General features: G+C 42.9%; 1 protein-coding gene across 1 annotated transcript in view; it reads right to left on the reverse strand.

The window, feature by feature from the left end:
* Positions 1-12013, reverse strand: part of lmtk2 (lemur tyrosine kinase 2) — a 143878-nt gene extending 131865 nt beyond the window's left edge. The window contains exon 1 of the mRNA XM_043711065.1: positions 11321-12013. Coding sequence (XP_043567000.1) covers positions 11321-11405 — 85 coding nt within the window. The 5' untranslated portion in view covers positions 11406-12013. The remainder of the gene's footprint in view (positions 1-11320) is intronic.
* Between the last annotated feature and the right edge of the window lie 3274 nt (positions 12014-15287).

Here is a 15287-nt window from a genome sequence, read left to right on the forward strand (position 1 = left end):
GTGGAGGGCATCGTCGGTCACGTCGGGGGGGAAATTGCGGTCCTTGAAGAAGGAGGCCGTCTGTGTTGTGCGTATTTTGAACTGGTCCTCCTGGGAGCAGATGCGGCGGAGACGAAGGAATTGGGAGAATGGGATGGCGTTTTTACAGGGGGCGGGATGGGAGGAGGTGTATCATTGAATCATGCAGGCTTGAACAGAGAATGGAGTGTAGTGCTGCAGGTGAGTTAATTAATTGGTGAAAATTTGCTACTTTACAAGTTAAGACAGACATATAAATTTGAGCTAAGGTAGGAATCTTGTTATGCAGTGGTAGTGAACTGGCCTTCTTAATAAATTTCAATAAAAGGTAAGTCCTCAACCTCCTATGCGCCAGTGAAAAAAGTCCCAGCTTATCCAGCCTATCCTCATTACACAAGCCCTCCAGTCCTGGCAACATCCTGCTAAACCTTTTCTAAACCCTCTCCAATTTATTAATATCCTTCCTAAAGTAGGGTGACCAGAATTGTATACAGTACTCCGAAAGTGGCCAAAATGTCCTATATAACGTCAACATGATGTCCCAACACCTATACTCAATGTCTCTTAAATTCTCAATTAAATTATTTCTACAAATGACAAACAAATGTGCATCCAGCAGCGATCCCTGCAGACACCCACCATCTATAAACACAAGATCACAAAAGGCAGCTATAATCACTTTTGAGGATCACTTGTCAAGTGTAGAAGAGCACACTGTTCAGAATAAAGTACAAGAACTGAATGAGACAAGTAAGATTGACAGATATTCAGTCACATGTTCCTGACCAGTGGTTTGCCACAGTACAGCAAAGACAGGATGGTCATGTCGACAAGCAGGAAGTTGGAAGAATGCAGAAGGGTGGTGAAGTGGGAATAGGTGGAGACAGGTAGAAGGTACTAGGAGAAAGTGAGGACCGCAGATGCTGAAGATCAGAGTCAAGAGAGTGGTGCTGGCAATGCACAGCAGGTCAGGCAGCATCTGAGGAGCAGGAGAATCAACTTTTCAGACATAACCCCTTCATGAAGGAATCTGCAGGTCGAAGGGAGGAATGAATCAGTTTGGTAACTGGAAGGAAACATCAATCAGAGGAATTGAAGGGGGGGGGGGGCGCTGGGAAGGGAGTCAGGCGAAGGGGTGGGAGGTTATTTGAAATTGGAGAACTCAATGTTGAGCTCTGCAGGCTGTAGGCTGCCCAGGTGGTAGAGGAGATGTTGTTCCTCTAATGTGCGATTTGGTTCATTGTCGCAATGGAGGAGACCAAGGATGGTCATGTCGGGAGGGGAGTGGGAAGGAGAATTAAAATGGACAGTGACTGGGAGGTCCGGTCGGCCCTTCAAACCTGCTCGGCAAACCATTCTCTAAGTTTACATTTGGTCTCCCTTATGTAGCAAAGACCACATCGGGAGCACCTGATGTAGTAAACTAGATTAGAAGAGAAGCAGGTGAACCTCTGTCTCATCTAGAAGGACTGTTTGGGGCCCTGGATGGAGGCAAGGGAGGTGGTGAACTGGAAGGTTTTGCATCTTTTCTAGTTGCAGGGGAAGATACCGGAGGGCTCAGGGGAGTTGGTGGGGAGAGTGGTGCAAACTAAGGACTGTCAAAGGGAACGGTCCAAGTGGAAAGCAGAGAGGGGTGGGATCTATTTGGAGTTGGTGGAAGCGTTTAAGGATGATGTATTGGATGCAGAGACTGGTGGGGTGGTAGGTGAGGACAAGGGGGACTCTGTCCTTATTGTACTGGGGGAGGGGGGGTTTAGAGCAGTGGAACAGTGAATGGAGATGGTGCAATGGAGGGCTGTGTGGATGACGGAAGTGGGAGGAGCACATCGTTCAAAATAGGTGGACACCTGGGATGCTTGGGAGTGGAATGTCTCCTTGGGCGAGCAAATGTGGCGGAGGCAGAAGAATAGTCATCCAGAGTCCCCCTTGTCCTCACCTACCACCCCACTAGTCTCTGCATCCATTGTATCATCCTTTTACACTTCCACCAACTCCAACTAGACTCCACCATCACCAAGAACATCTTCGCCTCCCCACCCCTCTTTGCCTTCCGCAAGGACCATTCCATTTGACAGTCCTTGGTTTGCATCACTCTTCCCACCAACCCCCATGAACTCCCAGGTACCTTCCCCCTGCAACCAGAAAAGATGCAAAAGTTGCTGGTCCATCACACCCCTCACCCCCATCCAGGGCCCCAAACAGCACTTCCAGGTGAGACAGAGGTTAACCTGTCTCTCTTCCAACCTAGTTTACTGCATCAGGTACTCCCAATGGTAGCCCACAACAGCAGCTAATGGACTTGAAAGACCCTATACAGACAACAAGCAAAACCAACGTCATTTACAAAATACCTTGCAAGAACAGTAACAAACACTACATTGGACAAACAGGAAGAAAACTAGTCACCAGAATACACAAACATCAACTAGCCATAAAACGACATGACCCACTCTCACTAGTATCCTTACATATGGACGAGGAAGGACACCAGTTTGACTGGGACAAAACATCCATCCTAGAAAAAGCCAAATGGAGACACGCACGAGAATTCCTAGAAGCATGGCATTCCAACTGGAATTCTATCAACAAACACAGTGACTTGGATCCCATTTACCACCCCAAAAAAAAACAGTGGATGACATCACCAACCTCAGGAAACTCAAACATATAAATAGAAAGCGGGCTACACCACCAGTGCTTCATTCAGAGGCTCACTGAAGATGTTACCTAGTATAGTAACGAAACGTCTGAAAACAAACCTTCTAGCTCACTGAGCAAACCTACATCCAGAACCTCAACCCGAGATGCAATTCTTAAAACTCGTTGCTACAATGTGATTGGGATATCTCTGCATCGTTCTTCACAGCTCACTCTCCCATCTAGTTTTATGTTATTTGCAAATTTGGAGATACTATATTTACTTCCCTCATTTAAATCATTAAATATATAGTGATTAGCTGGGATCCAAGCACTGATCCCTGTAATAGCCCATTGAGCAATGCCGGTGACTTGGAAAAAGGCCTATTTATACCTACTTTTTTTTTTCCTTCTCTGCAAACCAGTTCTCTATCCATGTCAAAACACTACTCCCAATCCCATTAATCTTATATGTGACGTTATTGAAAGCCTTCTGCAAGTACATTTAATGGTTTCTCACTCATCAGCTCTACTAAATATACCCTCAAACAATTTCAATAGATTCATCACGCATTCATACATCCATATTGAGTCCGTCCACCTATCATTGTTTTCCTAGTACTCTGCTATTTAATCTTTTATAATGAATTCTAGCATTGTCCCCGCTACTGATGTCAGGCTAATCAGTCTATAACTGTTTTCTCTACATATTCTTTTTTTAAATAGTAGGGTTACATCAGTTACCAGTCGATCCATAGGAACTGTTCCAGAGTCAAGAGAATCTTAACAGATGACCATCAATGCATCCACTATTTCTAGGACCACTTCATTAAGTATCTGGGATGTGGTTCTATCAGCCTTTAATCGCATCAATTTCTCCAACACCATATACCAATTTCCTTCATGTCCTCCTGCGCACTTGTCTCTGTAGTCCCCAACATTTCTGGGACGTTGTAAATGTCCCGAGGCTGAACAGGCTGAGGCAGTTTTCCCTGGATATCGGAGGCTGAGGGGTGACCTTATAGAGGTTTACAAAATTATGAGGGGCATGGATAGGGTAAATAGGCAAAGTCTTTTCCCTGGGGTCAGGGAGTCCAGAATTAGAGGGCATAGGTTTAGGGTGAGAGGGGAAAGATATAAAAGAGACCTACAGGGCAACAGAGGATGGTACGTATATGGAATGAGCTGCCAGAGGAAGTGGTGGAGGCTGGTACAATTGCGCATTTTAGAGGCATTTGGATGGGTATATGAATAGGAAGGATTTGGACGGATGTGGGCTGGGTGCTAGCAGGTGGGACTTGATTGGGTTGGGATATCTGGTCGGCATAGACGGGTTGGACCGAAGGGTCTGTTTCCATGCTGTACATCTCTATGACTCTAAGACAGAAACAAAGTACATATTTAATCAAAAGCAATGTACTGCGAATGCTGTAAATCAGAACAGTTCTGAGGAAGGGTCACCTGACCTGAAACATTATTTCTGATTTCTCTTCACGGATGCTGCCAGACCTGACATTTTCCAGAAATTTGTTTTTGTACGTATTTATTTGGTCCACCTTTTGTTCCCCGTTATAAATTCCTGTTTCTCATTGTAAAGATCACAAGACTGTAAACATTTGTCTTAATAATCTTTTTCTCTTTACATACCTAGAGGTGCATTTGTAATCAGTTTATATATTCCCTGCAAGCTTACTCTCATTCTCTATGTTCTCCTCTTAACCAACCCCTTTGTCTCTTTTGTTGAATCTGCTCATAATCCTCTGTCGGGTTTTTTTGGCCAATATTTATGTCCTTTCCACATATCTAATATGATCCCTAATTTCCATTGTTAACCATGATTGGATCACCTTTATTCTTATATTTTTGTGCAAGGTTTATCATTTATTGCACCTGCTTTATAAAGTAAAGTGATTACTAAATAAGAACATTTTCAAAATGTGTTTAGAAAGTTCTTGGAGTGTGCACATTCTGCCAGTGAATGAAGAAGTCTAAAACCACAGATTTTTAAGCAAAAGGTCAATGAATAATTGAAGCAGGAGAAAGGTGCAGTGGACCTTTAATGCATGATTTTGCATCGATAATTGGCCGGATGGCTTCTACATAAGCTTTAAACTTCTGATTTTTGAATTCGAGAAAAACAAAAAACTAGTACCTGCCACCACTGGAACAGCATTTGTATGAACTCAAAGGCCAAAGGCATTTTTTGAAAATGACATTACATTTGAGAGGTATTCTTCTGCTGAATATTTTTATTCTACCCTTGTTTTGTTTTAATAATACATGAAAGATATCATAAATTGTTTAAACATACATTACTTCCTTATTTAATTTTGACTTTGCTGCACTGCAATGACTGCTGCCGATCATGTGGTGTAAGTTGACTACAGTTTTGAAAAGTCAAACAGTAGTTACAAGTGAGCTTAGATACCATTCGTAGAGAATCTCATACCTTTGATTGTGTGGGCATTGAAGTCACAGACAAAGCAGAACACCAGCCAGTATATCTACACAGCTAGGTCAAGTAACAGAGAATCATCAAACCTTATTACACTTGCAGGGGTGCTTACAGGGCCACCTCTCTCAAAGTGGGCATCTAATCCTTGGTCAGAGGGAATAGAAATTAAATTGATAAATTAAAACTGACTCATCCAGGAACCATGTTACACGATCAAAAGGTCTGCTGGTCACTGAAAAGTTTAATTATAATTTCTGAACCCCTTTGCCTCAGTCTGTTTTTACCATCCAAATGAAATGAACCTACACGACCATTAACAGAAAGCCGCACTCCAGAATCACTGTGAAGCCTGCCTCAAGTTTAAACCCATTAGAAACCTGGCCTTTTAGCAACTCCTGCCTTGGTTAAATTAAGTTGCTTCAATTTGAGCTCCTAAGGAAAAGAATTTCACTGGATACTAACAATCATGCAAATTAATGTCCTCTCTTTTTATAAAATTCTTAATTGTAAACTCTTTCCTTGCCTTTTCCTTTGTATATTTGTCTGTGTTGTAAGATCAGCTCGCTATCCCTTACTCCCCATCATTAGTTTCACTTCATGATTAAATCACATTTCTGATTTAACACCAAATAGTTTGTTGAAAGTCACTTTAAAATTTGGACTTCCCAAACAGATGGTTTGGGGGAAAACGTGCCACAAAAGAAAAATAACAAATTAAAACTCTTTTGCTCACAGACAGAAGGCTAGATAAATAAAATAATTCAAATCTACCTCACTCCCCTACCTCTAACACTTGTCACAGTAATTATAGTTGGGCTGAGAAACAAATCCAGGATCTGTAACTCCGAAAAAAGGTCACTGGACCCAAAATGTTAACTCTGATTTCTCTCCACTGATTCTGCCAGATCTGCTGAGATTTTCTAGCAATTTCTGTTTTGGTTGCAGGATCTCTATGACTGAAGAGCTGAGGAACTAGAGGGACTCCCTCCCTTTGACCTGTTGCGCCATTCCCAAGACACCTCCACGAAGACAGTGAGCCAGTTGAGTGAGGAGCCATTCGCACCCCTCTCTCCCATTCCCCTTGTCCTCCATGAATGCCCAGGCATTGAGTTAGGCTTGGTAGAGAGGCCCCAGGAGTATTGAGGGCATTAGTCATGCTTAGGTTAGATTAGATTCCCTACAATGTGGAAACAGGCCCTTCAGCCCAACAAATCCACACCGGCCCTCTGAAGAGCAACCCACCCAGACCCATTCCCCTACATTTACCCCGACTAATGCACGTACGTAACACCCCCAGCCTAGTGTTTTTAAATAAGCACCCCCCCCAGTAATTTTATAACACCTCTCAACCCAGTGTTTATATAATTCCACTCCCCTAAGTCATTTTATAACTTCACCCCAGCCCAGTAATTTTTAAAACACCCTCTTGTTTTATAAACAAGGGCCTAATGCTAAACATTCTCCGCACCCAGCCTCAGTACTTGTATAAAACATCCCCAGCCCAGTAATTTTTTTTTAAAACAGACTTTCAGCCCAGTGTTTATACTAACTCCTCCCAGGCAAATGTTGATGTAAACTACTCACCTTCCCAGTTCAGTGATTTTATAAACCCCACTCCCCCAGCCCAGTTAATGTGTTTTAATAAACTCCCCCAACCTAGTCGAGGATTTTACAATCACAGACCGAGAATGACTAGCAGTGGCAGCAACCACACTGTCCTTCCCATCCTCTTTTCCTTCTGCCCACTCTCCTCACTGTCCCGTCCACCCCCTCCCCCTCCAAACACTGGACCAAGACCTTGCGCTGCCTGTGGTAGCTGGCATGCAACTGTTTCCCCACATTAAAAGAACTCTCGCACAGGCACCTTCCACATCCTCAGAACAAAAGTCAGGACCTGGAATATCAGGACCCTTATGGAGAGTCCCACCAGTGGCATACCAGAATGCCATGCCATCATCGTTTCCCGGGAACTCAGACGCTACAATACTGACATCACAGCCCTGAGTGAAATCTGGCAGGCAGGGGAAGGACAGCTCAGAAAGCAAGGTGGTGGCTACCCCTTTTTCTGGAAAAGCAAGGCCATAAAGCATCGCATCCACGGAGTCGGCTTTTCCATCAAAGACAAACTGATGGACCAACTTAAAAGACTCCCCCTGCAGAACAAGGAAACACCTCATGTCACTCCGACTCACCCTTGTTCAGAACCAGTATGTCATAGTGTTCAGTGCATATGCAGCAGCTGAGGACAAGGAGGAATTCTACGCCAGCCTTGATCACACTCTCTCACAGGTCCCTGCAGCAGGTAAACTCATTATCCTTGGTGACTTCAACACCAAAAGGCAGACCTCTAGGTCGATGTAATTGAGAAAGAGGGAGTAGGGAAGCAAAACTCCAGGCACCCTTCTCTTGACCAAATGCCTTGAACACAAACTCATCACTAACACACTGTTCCGCCAAAGGGACAAACACAAGGTCACGGGGCAGCACCCACACTCCAAACACTGACATCTCCTTGACTGCAATGTCAAAACAAGGGATCAGAAAGACATTAGAATCAGCCATGCCATGAAAAGAGTCGATGACTGCTGGCCATCCATCACCTAATCAAAACCAGAATTCAACATAAATATTGCCCCACTGCAAGGCGGCCAACTTTGTGGCACTCAACAACACAGAAAAAGATGGCTTCATTCAACCTGCTCCTCTCCATAAACCTAGTTACCCGTGTACATGAAGTTACAGAATTTCAACCTCTGGCCTACCTGCAAGGCCATCATCTTTAAGGACTGCAAACTCTCAAACTTTAAGCCAAACATGCATTGCATTTCTGAGTGTAAACCAACAACGACATTCTGAAGAAAAAAGGCAGACCTACAAGTGACTGAAGACAGAGGTCCAACAATAAAACTGTGACATAGAACAGGTGATGGGTAGAGGCCCAATAAATGGCAAACAACTATGTTCAGGGTTTCTCCTCAACCAAGACTCTCATTGATTCAAATATCCTTGCCTGCATCCCACATTACATGCACTTCTCCAGCCCTGCACTCAACAACCTAGAATAGTGGCCACCTCCAATACCTTGCAAGCGTCCTGTCGACAAAGGCAGGTATTGAAGAAGAGATTCAGCATTGACTCTGTTGAGCTAGCGCAGCTTTCAACCACCTGAGGAAAAGTGTGTTCGAGGACACAACATCAGATCGAACACAAGCACATGGTTTATAGAGCCGTGGTGGTTCCCACTCTCCTCTATGGCTCTGAGACAAGGACTGTCTACAGCAAATACCTCAAGGCACTAGAGCAGTACCACCATCATGGCCTGTGCATGATCCTGCGAATCCGCTAGGAAGACAAATGCCAATAAAAATCAACGTCCCTGACCAGGCTAGCATTCCCAACATCGATTCACTGACCATTCTTGATCAGCTGTGATGGGATGCGTACATCATCCACATGACTGACAAGACTCCCTAAGCAGGTTCTCTACTCCCAGCTCCAAAATGGCAGATGAGCCCCAGGTGGACAGAGGAAATGCTTCAGGGATACCCACAAGGCCTCACTAGCAAAGTATGTCATCCCCATCGACACCTGAGAATCACAGATCCAAAGTGGAGGAGAAGTATCGGGGAAGGTGCCAAGCAACTTGTAAATTGCTCTCCAGAAAAAAAATTAGAAGCCAGGCAAACACATGGTAAAAAGAACACTGCCTCACTAAAAACCCACCCAACGGCCACCTTTTGGCCCATTTGTGGCAAAGTCTGTGGAAGCCAAATTGGACAATACAGCCATCTAAGGACTCACCCTGAGAGTGAAGGAAAGTCACCCTCATCTGAGAGGGACTGCCAATGATAATGACAACAATTGAAGCTACTTTATTTCAAAGTCACCCATATTATACAAGTATTTTATCAGTTTTTAGTGGGAGGAGACAAAGTCAACATTTGTTCTGAAGAAACCTACTCACTTTTGAATTCTAACTTCTTTCTTTTTAAATTGACAACGTAACTACTATAAGAAATAATTACGGCCACAACTAGCCAAGATCTCCTTTGATCTTATTTATACAAAGTAGAGGACTACAAAGAAAGTGAACAGATGTGCACATGCTTTTTTGGTTGTTTAAAACAAATTTATCATTTTTCTTTTGCATCTCCAACAATTCAGTGAGTAGAAAGCATAATAGCACAACTCAACTGTTTTAACAACATAAGCATGGGAAAGGGGAAAAATTAAATTCATCACACTGTCACTTGCATGTTTTAGTTGCTGCTGCTTTAGCTTTCAGCAGTGTCACAATTCACAATGGTAAGGGGCAAAAGCAGGCTTTGACTCCAGCTTTCAAATTAAACCAATTTAAATGAAAGATTATAAATATTTTGTTATCTCCAACCATTCTTTAGATCCTTAATAATCATCACATAACAATGGGTGCACAAGAAACTATTGCCTTAAAGTCCATTGACATGTGCGAAAAGGATCTTCTCACTCCAAGTCAAAATGGTGGTCTGTCTTATTGTTAATCATAACCATACCATTTACTCCTTGGTATGTTATATGAATTGTCATTCAAATGCAAAGTACAAAGACATTGTGTAATGAACATTTGGGGGAATGAATAAAGTAGATCCTTGTAATAGTTTCGTGATTTTAAATACAAGGTGTAATGTACTTCCAACCATCTGTTTTGCTGCATAGCCTGTTCACAAAAAATCAATTCCAGTTCTCACATAAATAGAGTCAGAGAGTCATACAGCGCACAGAAACAGACCCTTCAGACAATGTTGATCATAATTTCAAATTAAACTAGTCTCACCTGCCTATGCCTGGTACATATCTCTCCTAACATTTCTTATCCACATACAACGTTTAAAAGTCATTTTAGGTAAGTAACTGTACCCAGATCCACCAATTTCTCTGGAAGTTTATTCCATACATAAACCAGTGTAAAAAAAATGCCCTTGTCTTTTTTTAAATCTTTCTCCCCTCACCTTAAAAATATGCCCCTTGTCATTCACCTTATCAGTACTACTCACTATTTTAGGAACCTCTATAATGTCACCTCTCAACCTCTTGTGCTCCAGTGAAAAAAGTCTCAGCCTATCCAGCCTCTCCTTATAACTAAAACCTTCCATTTCAGCAACATCTGGTAAATTTCTTCTGAACCTTCTCCAGCTAGATAATATTCTTCCTGTGGCAAGGAGACTAGAACTGGACACAGTGCTTCAGAAGAGGCCTCACCAATGTGCTGAACAAGCTCAACATAATGTCCCACATCCTATACTCAAAGGTTTAAGCAATGAAGGCAAGAATATTAAATGTCTTCTTAACCATCCTACAATGCAAACTATGTATTTCAACCTCTAGGTCTCTCTGTTACATAACAATGCCCAAGGCTCTATTTTTAGCTAAATAAATATTTGTTTATTTTACCAAAATGCAATACCTCACATTTATCCAAATTAAACTCATCTGCCATTTTTGAAACAAGTAAACAGAGCAACTGCAGTTGTGCTCAGAACTAATATTTAAACCCTCTTCCCATTGGGAAGTTGGATTTGAATTGAGCTCCTGTTTAAAGTACAAACTGAAATCAATTGAGATACAGTTCAGCCAATATACCAACATGTACACATTCTGATTTTAAAAAGTATAGATTTTAGCTCCACACAGTCCCAAACCTTGATACAGCTATGACATATTTGACTTTGTAACCTAAGTCTCTCCTTGGTTCAATTTAACCATGGAATAAATTGTAACAATGAAGAGATGACATTACTTCATTCCCGAGAAGATTTTCCAAGATGGCAGGCAGTCACTTTTGAGGTCAGGACGCTTAAAGCATCTGAATGTTAGAATAAATAATCGGTTTGACAGAGAGGAAAAAAAAACTGCCAGAGAAACACTGATTATCTTTAACTGCGCGAATACTCCATTGCTACCGAAGAAGTCGCCTATGCCATCTCCAAATGTCAGTAAGTGATGTCATTACAATTAAGAAAGGCACTCAGTTAAATCCCTCAACGTGACATACACCTTTGATTTTAAATTGAGAAATTTCACAACAAACCAGTTGTATCCGTCACTTTTTGCAGCAGTAAAATGATTCTTATTTGCACGCAAATCCAAGAGCTGACTTTTGTTTTTCGACGTGAACAATTAGTACGTTACGGCCGACCTTTTGTTATTTAATCGATGCTCAACTGCACTGACCTGCACCTGTTTGCGGAAGTGGAGCACCTTGGACGCTGGGCAACGCCAATATTGTCAGTAAGAGAATGCCAGCGTGTATCGCCATTCTCGGCTGGGATTAACTGCTCCTCGTCGTCAGGGTCTCGGACGATCGTCAACCAGAAGCATTTATACGAAAGGACTGATTCCCCGTCAATGCGAGACGATGTTAACGATAAACCTTCCAACCTGCACCCACCCTCTACCTGCCGGCCCTCCCTTTAAACACGACCAACAACGACAGGCCGGTCGCCGCACTCTCCCTTTCTGACGCTTTTCTTTCGGATTTTTCGGCAGCAAGCAGTCGCTGGAGTTGGGCCACAGATACTCATCCTTACTCACAGGCCTCGAACGCCTCTCCGCAGCGATTTTTCTCTCAGATCCCAGCCCCAAACCATTATTCTCGCGGCCAGCTACATTCCATACACTTGTTTTGTCTAACGTGACGGTGGCAGGTTATTTTTTTTTAATTTGCACTTTCGCTAGTGACACAGCTTCCCACCTCCCGACGAAATTCTCACAACCACCATGATGCTCGCGTCAGGAAACAGCTTGTTCCGTCCCTCCGCTCTGATTGACAGTGCTCCCCGGCCAATCGGACGTCACCGTGACCCCGGCCGCACGGCCAATCAGCGACGGGGGTGGAGATTCCGGGATGAAGGCGGTGCTGGACTTACTCGGCCCTGGGAGTCTGCGTCATTCGCCTAGCAACCGCAGGAGGCAAGCAGGGGCAATTTGAGGCAGGCTCTGGAAAGTGTGTTGCTAAGGACCCAGTAATTGAGCAACATCCTCCGAGGTCAGCATTGCTTCTCGATTTTCACTGTAACTGTTGCCAACATTTAACTTGACTCAATATTAATTGCTGGGAGAAAGTGAGGACTCCAGATGCTGGAGATCAGAGTCGAAAAGTGTGCTGGAAAAGCACAGCAGGTCAGGCAGCATCCGAGGGAGCAGAAGAGTCGACATTTCGGGCATAAGCCCTTCATCAGAAACGTAGGGGTGCCCAAGGGGTCTGAGAAATAAATGAGACTGGGGCTGGGGAGAGGGGGAAAGTAGCTTGGAAGACAATAGGTAAATTAAGGTGGGGGGGGTGATGGCGTTAGGTCAGAGAGGAGGGTGGAGCAGATAGGTGGGAAGGAAGATTGACAAGCTCAAGCGGGTGGGGTGCCGAGTTGGTTTGGATCTGATATTAAGTCGGGGGGAGGGGAGATGAGGAAACTGGTGAAATTGACACTGATGTGTGGTTGGAGGGTCCAAGTTCTCCGAGTTAGTGTCCTGTCTCCCCACTGTAGAGACAGTCTCGAGGTATCCCTCCTCACTTCCATCCAAGGCCCCAAAGGAACCTTCCACATCCAGCAGAGATTTTCTTGCACATCCAAACATCTCTGGGACACATGCACAAAACAAACCCACCGCCCTGTGGCTGACTACTTCAACTTCTCCTTCCATTCTGCCAAGGACGTGCAAGTCTTGGGCCTCCTCCACTGCCAAATCCACGCTTGGAGGAAGAGCGTCTCATCTACCGCCTTGGGATCCTCCAACCACACAGCATTAATGTCGAGTTTCCTCATCGCCCCGTCCCCACTTTATCCCAGATCCAAACCTCCAACTCAGCACCACCCTCTTGAGCTGTCCTACCTGCCCATCTTCCTTCCCATCTATTCCCTGCATCCTCCACTCCGACCTATCACCATCACCCCCCACCCTCATCCAACTATTGCCTTCCAAGCAACTTTCCCCTCAGCCCCACACCCCTCCCATTTATCTCTCAGCCCCCTTGTCCCTCCACCCATCCCACATTCCTGATGAAGGGCTTATGCCCAAAATGTCGACTCTTCTGCTCCTTGGATGACTGCCTGACCTGCTGTGCTTTTCCAGCACCACGCGTTTTGCCTCAATATTAATTATATCGAGGTGTTAAATTATTGATTGACAGACTTATTTTCCCTCCTCACAGAGAACCTTACAAGAAGGTCTTTATTTTTTATGCCAATTCTTTGAATGGAATTAGCCTGACTTCCTCTGCTGTTACCACAATGCCCTGCTAGTTTTTCTTCTTTCGTTTTAATTATGCAGTTCATAACATTAGCTGCACTCCTTTAAAAAAATGTCCTTCTAATCTACCCATGGCTTTCTTGGCAATTATTTTAAGTCTGTGCCACCACATTACTGGATCTCCAATACCATATCATCATCTAAAGCCTTAGTTCCTCATTTCTTTCCCAAAGTTGCTCTATCTCAATTTCATCTTTAGGACGTTCCTTCAAACCTACCTCTCTGGTCAAACTTTGCTCATTTGTCATACTATAATCTAAGGTTATAATTTGTTTTCTACAATCTTTGTAAGCTGCCCTCTGATGTTTTACTAAATTAAAGGCTGTATATAAACACTAATTGTTGTCATCTATTCTATTAAAACCCTTCCTAATTTTGAACCCTATTTGAAGTCAAATTCAGTCACCCTTACACCCTGGTGATTGTCCTATATCTATTTTAATGGAGAAAATCTGGCTTGAAGAATGCTCCAATGAAGGTAATGGTATCTTTGCTGCCTTCTAACAAAACTTTGCTCTGTTTAGATTGAATTATGTTTACAACTTTTCACAATGGATGTTTGGAAGATTTCACCACCAAAAAATAATCGTCGTCACCTACCTTTTTCTGCTTTAAATTTCTCCTCAAAGTCTACCTGTTTGACCAAGTTTATGATTGCTAATTCTAATATCTCTTTTTTTGGCTCTGTATCAATTTTGCATGATTAAGCTTTGGGATGTGATGGTGTTCTATTATGTTAAAACTGTTACATGAATGTAAGATCTCAATGTTAATCACATCCACCAGGAAGATTCTAAGTTTTTAAATTATCATCTTTGAGATAGTTGATTGTATGTGGAGCAACTGCAGAGGTTTGGTTTAAGTGGGGCTTTACACCATTCATGTTTCCCATCCCTGATTTCTATCTGACATTGCTGTAAACAAACAGTATGTTTGTGGTTATCAGACTAGTCAGTAGTCACCAGTTTCTATTGCAGTAATTTTAAAAATAAATAAATTTAAGTTTCTTCAAGGTGTTAAATATGAATAATGAGTACTTGAAGGGAGAAGGGTATTGGAGGGCTATGGAACTCCGTCAGTTTCTTTCTTGGAATGGTGTAAAAAAACATGAGAAACAAAACTTAACACATTCACATTTTAATAGACCTTCCCAGGAAGAAAGCTAGGGTGTTGATCTACAACTTGACCTGCAACTCAGCTAAGGTTTGAATTCAAGAATGCAAAGCAGTTAATACTTAGTCTAAAAGAGAAATACACCTAAACCTTGGCAGCCTAATACATTATTATTTCTATTGTAAAACACTTCTTGCCTCATCAAAAAGTACATTCTTTATTTGGCAGTTTCATAGATTCACAATCTTCAGGCTTTGGTTTTTGAAGGTGGTGGCAGAGCAATATTGTCACTGGACTAGTAATCCAGAGGCCCAGGCTAATGCCTTGGGGACATGAGTTTAAAAGAATCATGGCAGATGGTGAAATTTCAATTCAACTATTAAATCTAGTACCAAAAAGATCTACACAGGACTATTTGCATGCCAAACATCATATGACAGATTGGGTTAAGCATTCCCACAACCAATTGATCAAAGCTAAGCTCTGAAGTCCCAATCAGTCATGAATGGTGGTGGAAAACTAAATCGCTCACTGGAGAAGAAAGCTTCACAAATATCTCTCAATTATGTGAAAGCCCAGCGCATTACTGCAAAAGTCAAACCTGAAATATTAGCCTCAATCATCATCCAGAAGTCCTGAATGGATAATCCATCCTGGCTGCCTCCTGAGATTCCCCAAAGTCAGAGATGCTGGTCTTCAATCAATTCAGTTAATTCCATATGATATTAAGAAACAGCTGAAGACACTGGACACTTCAAAGACCTTGACAAATTCCAGCAAC

This window comes from Chiloscyllium plagiosum, chromosome 21 (genome assembly GCF_004010195.1).
Source record: "Chiloscyllium plagiosum isolate BGI_BamShark_2017 chromosome 21, ASM401019v2, whole genome shotgun sequence".
NCBI lineage: Eukaryota > Metazoa > Chordata > Chondrichthyes > Orectolobiformes > Hemiscylliidae > Chiloscyllium > Chiloscyllium plagiosum.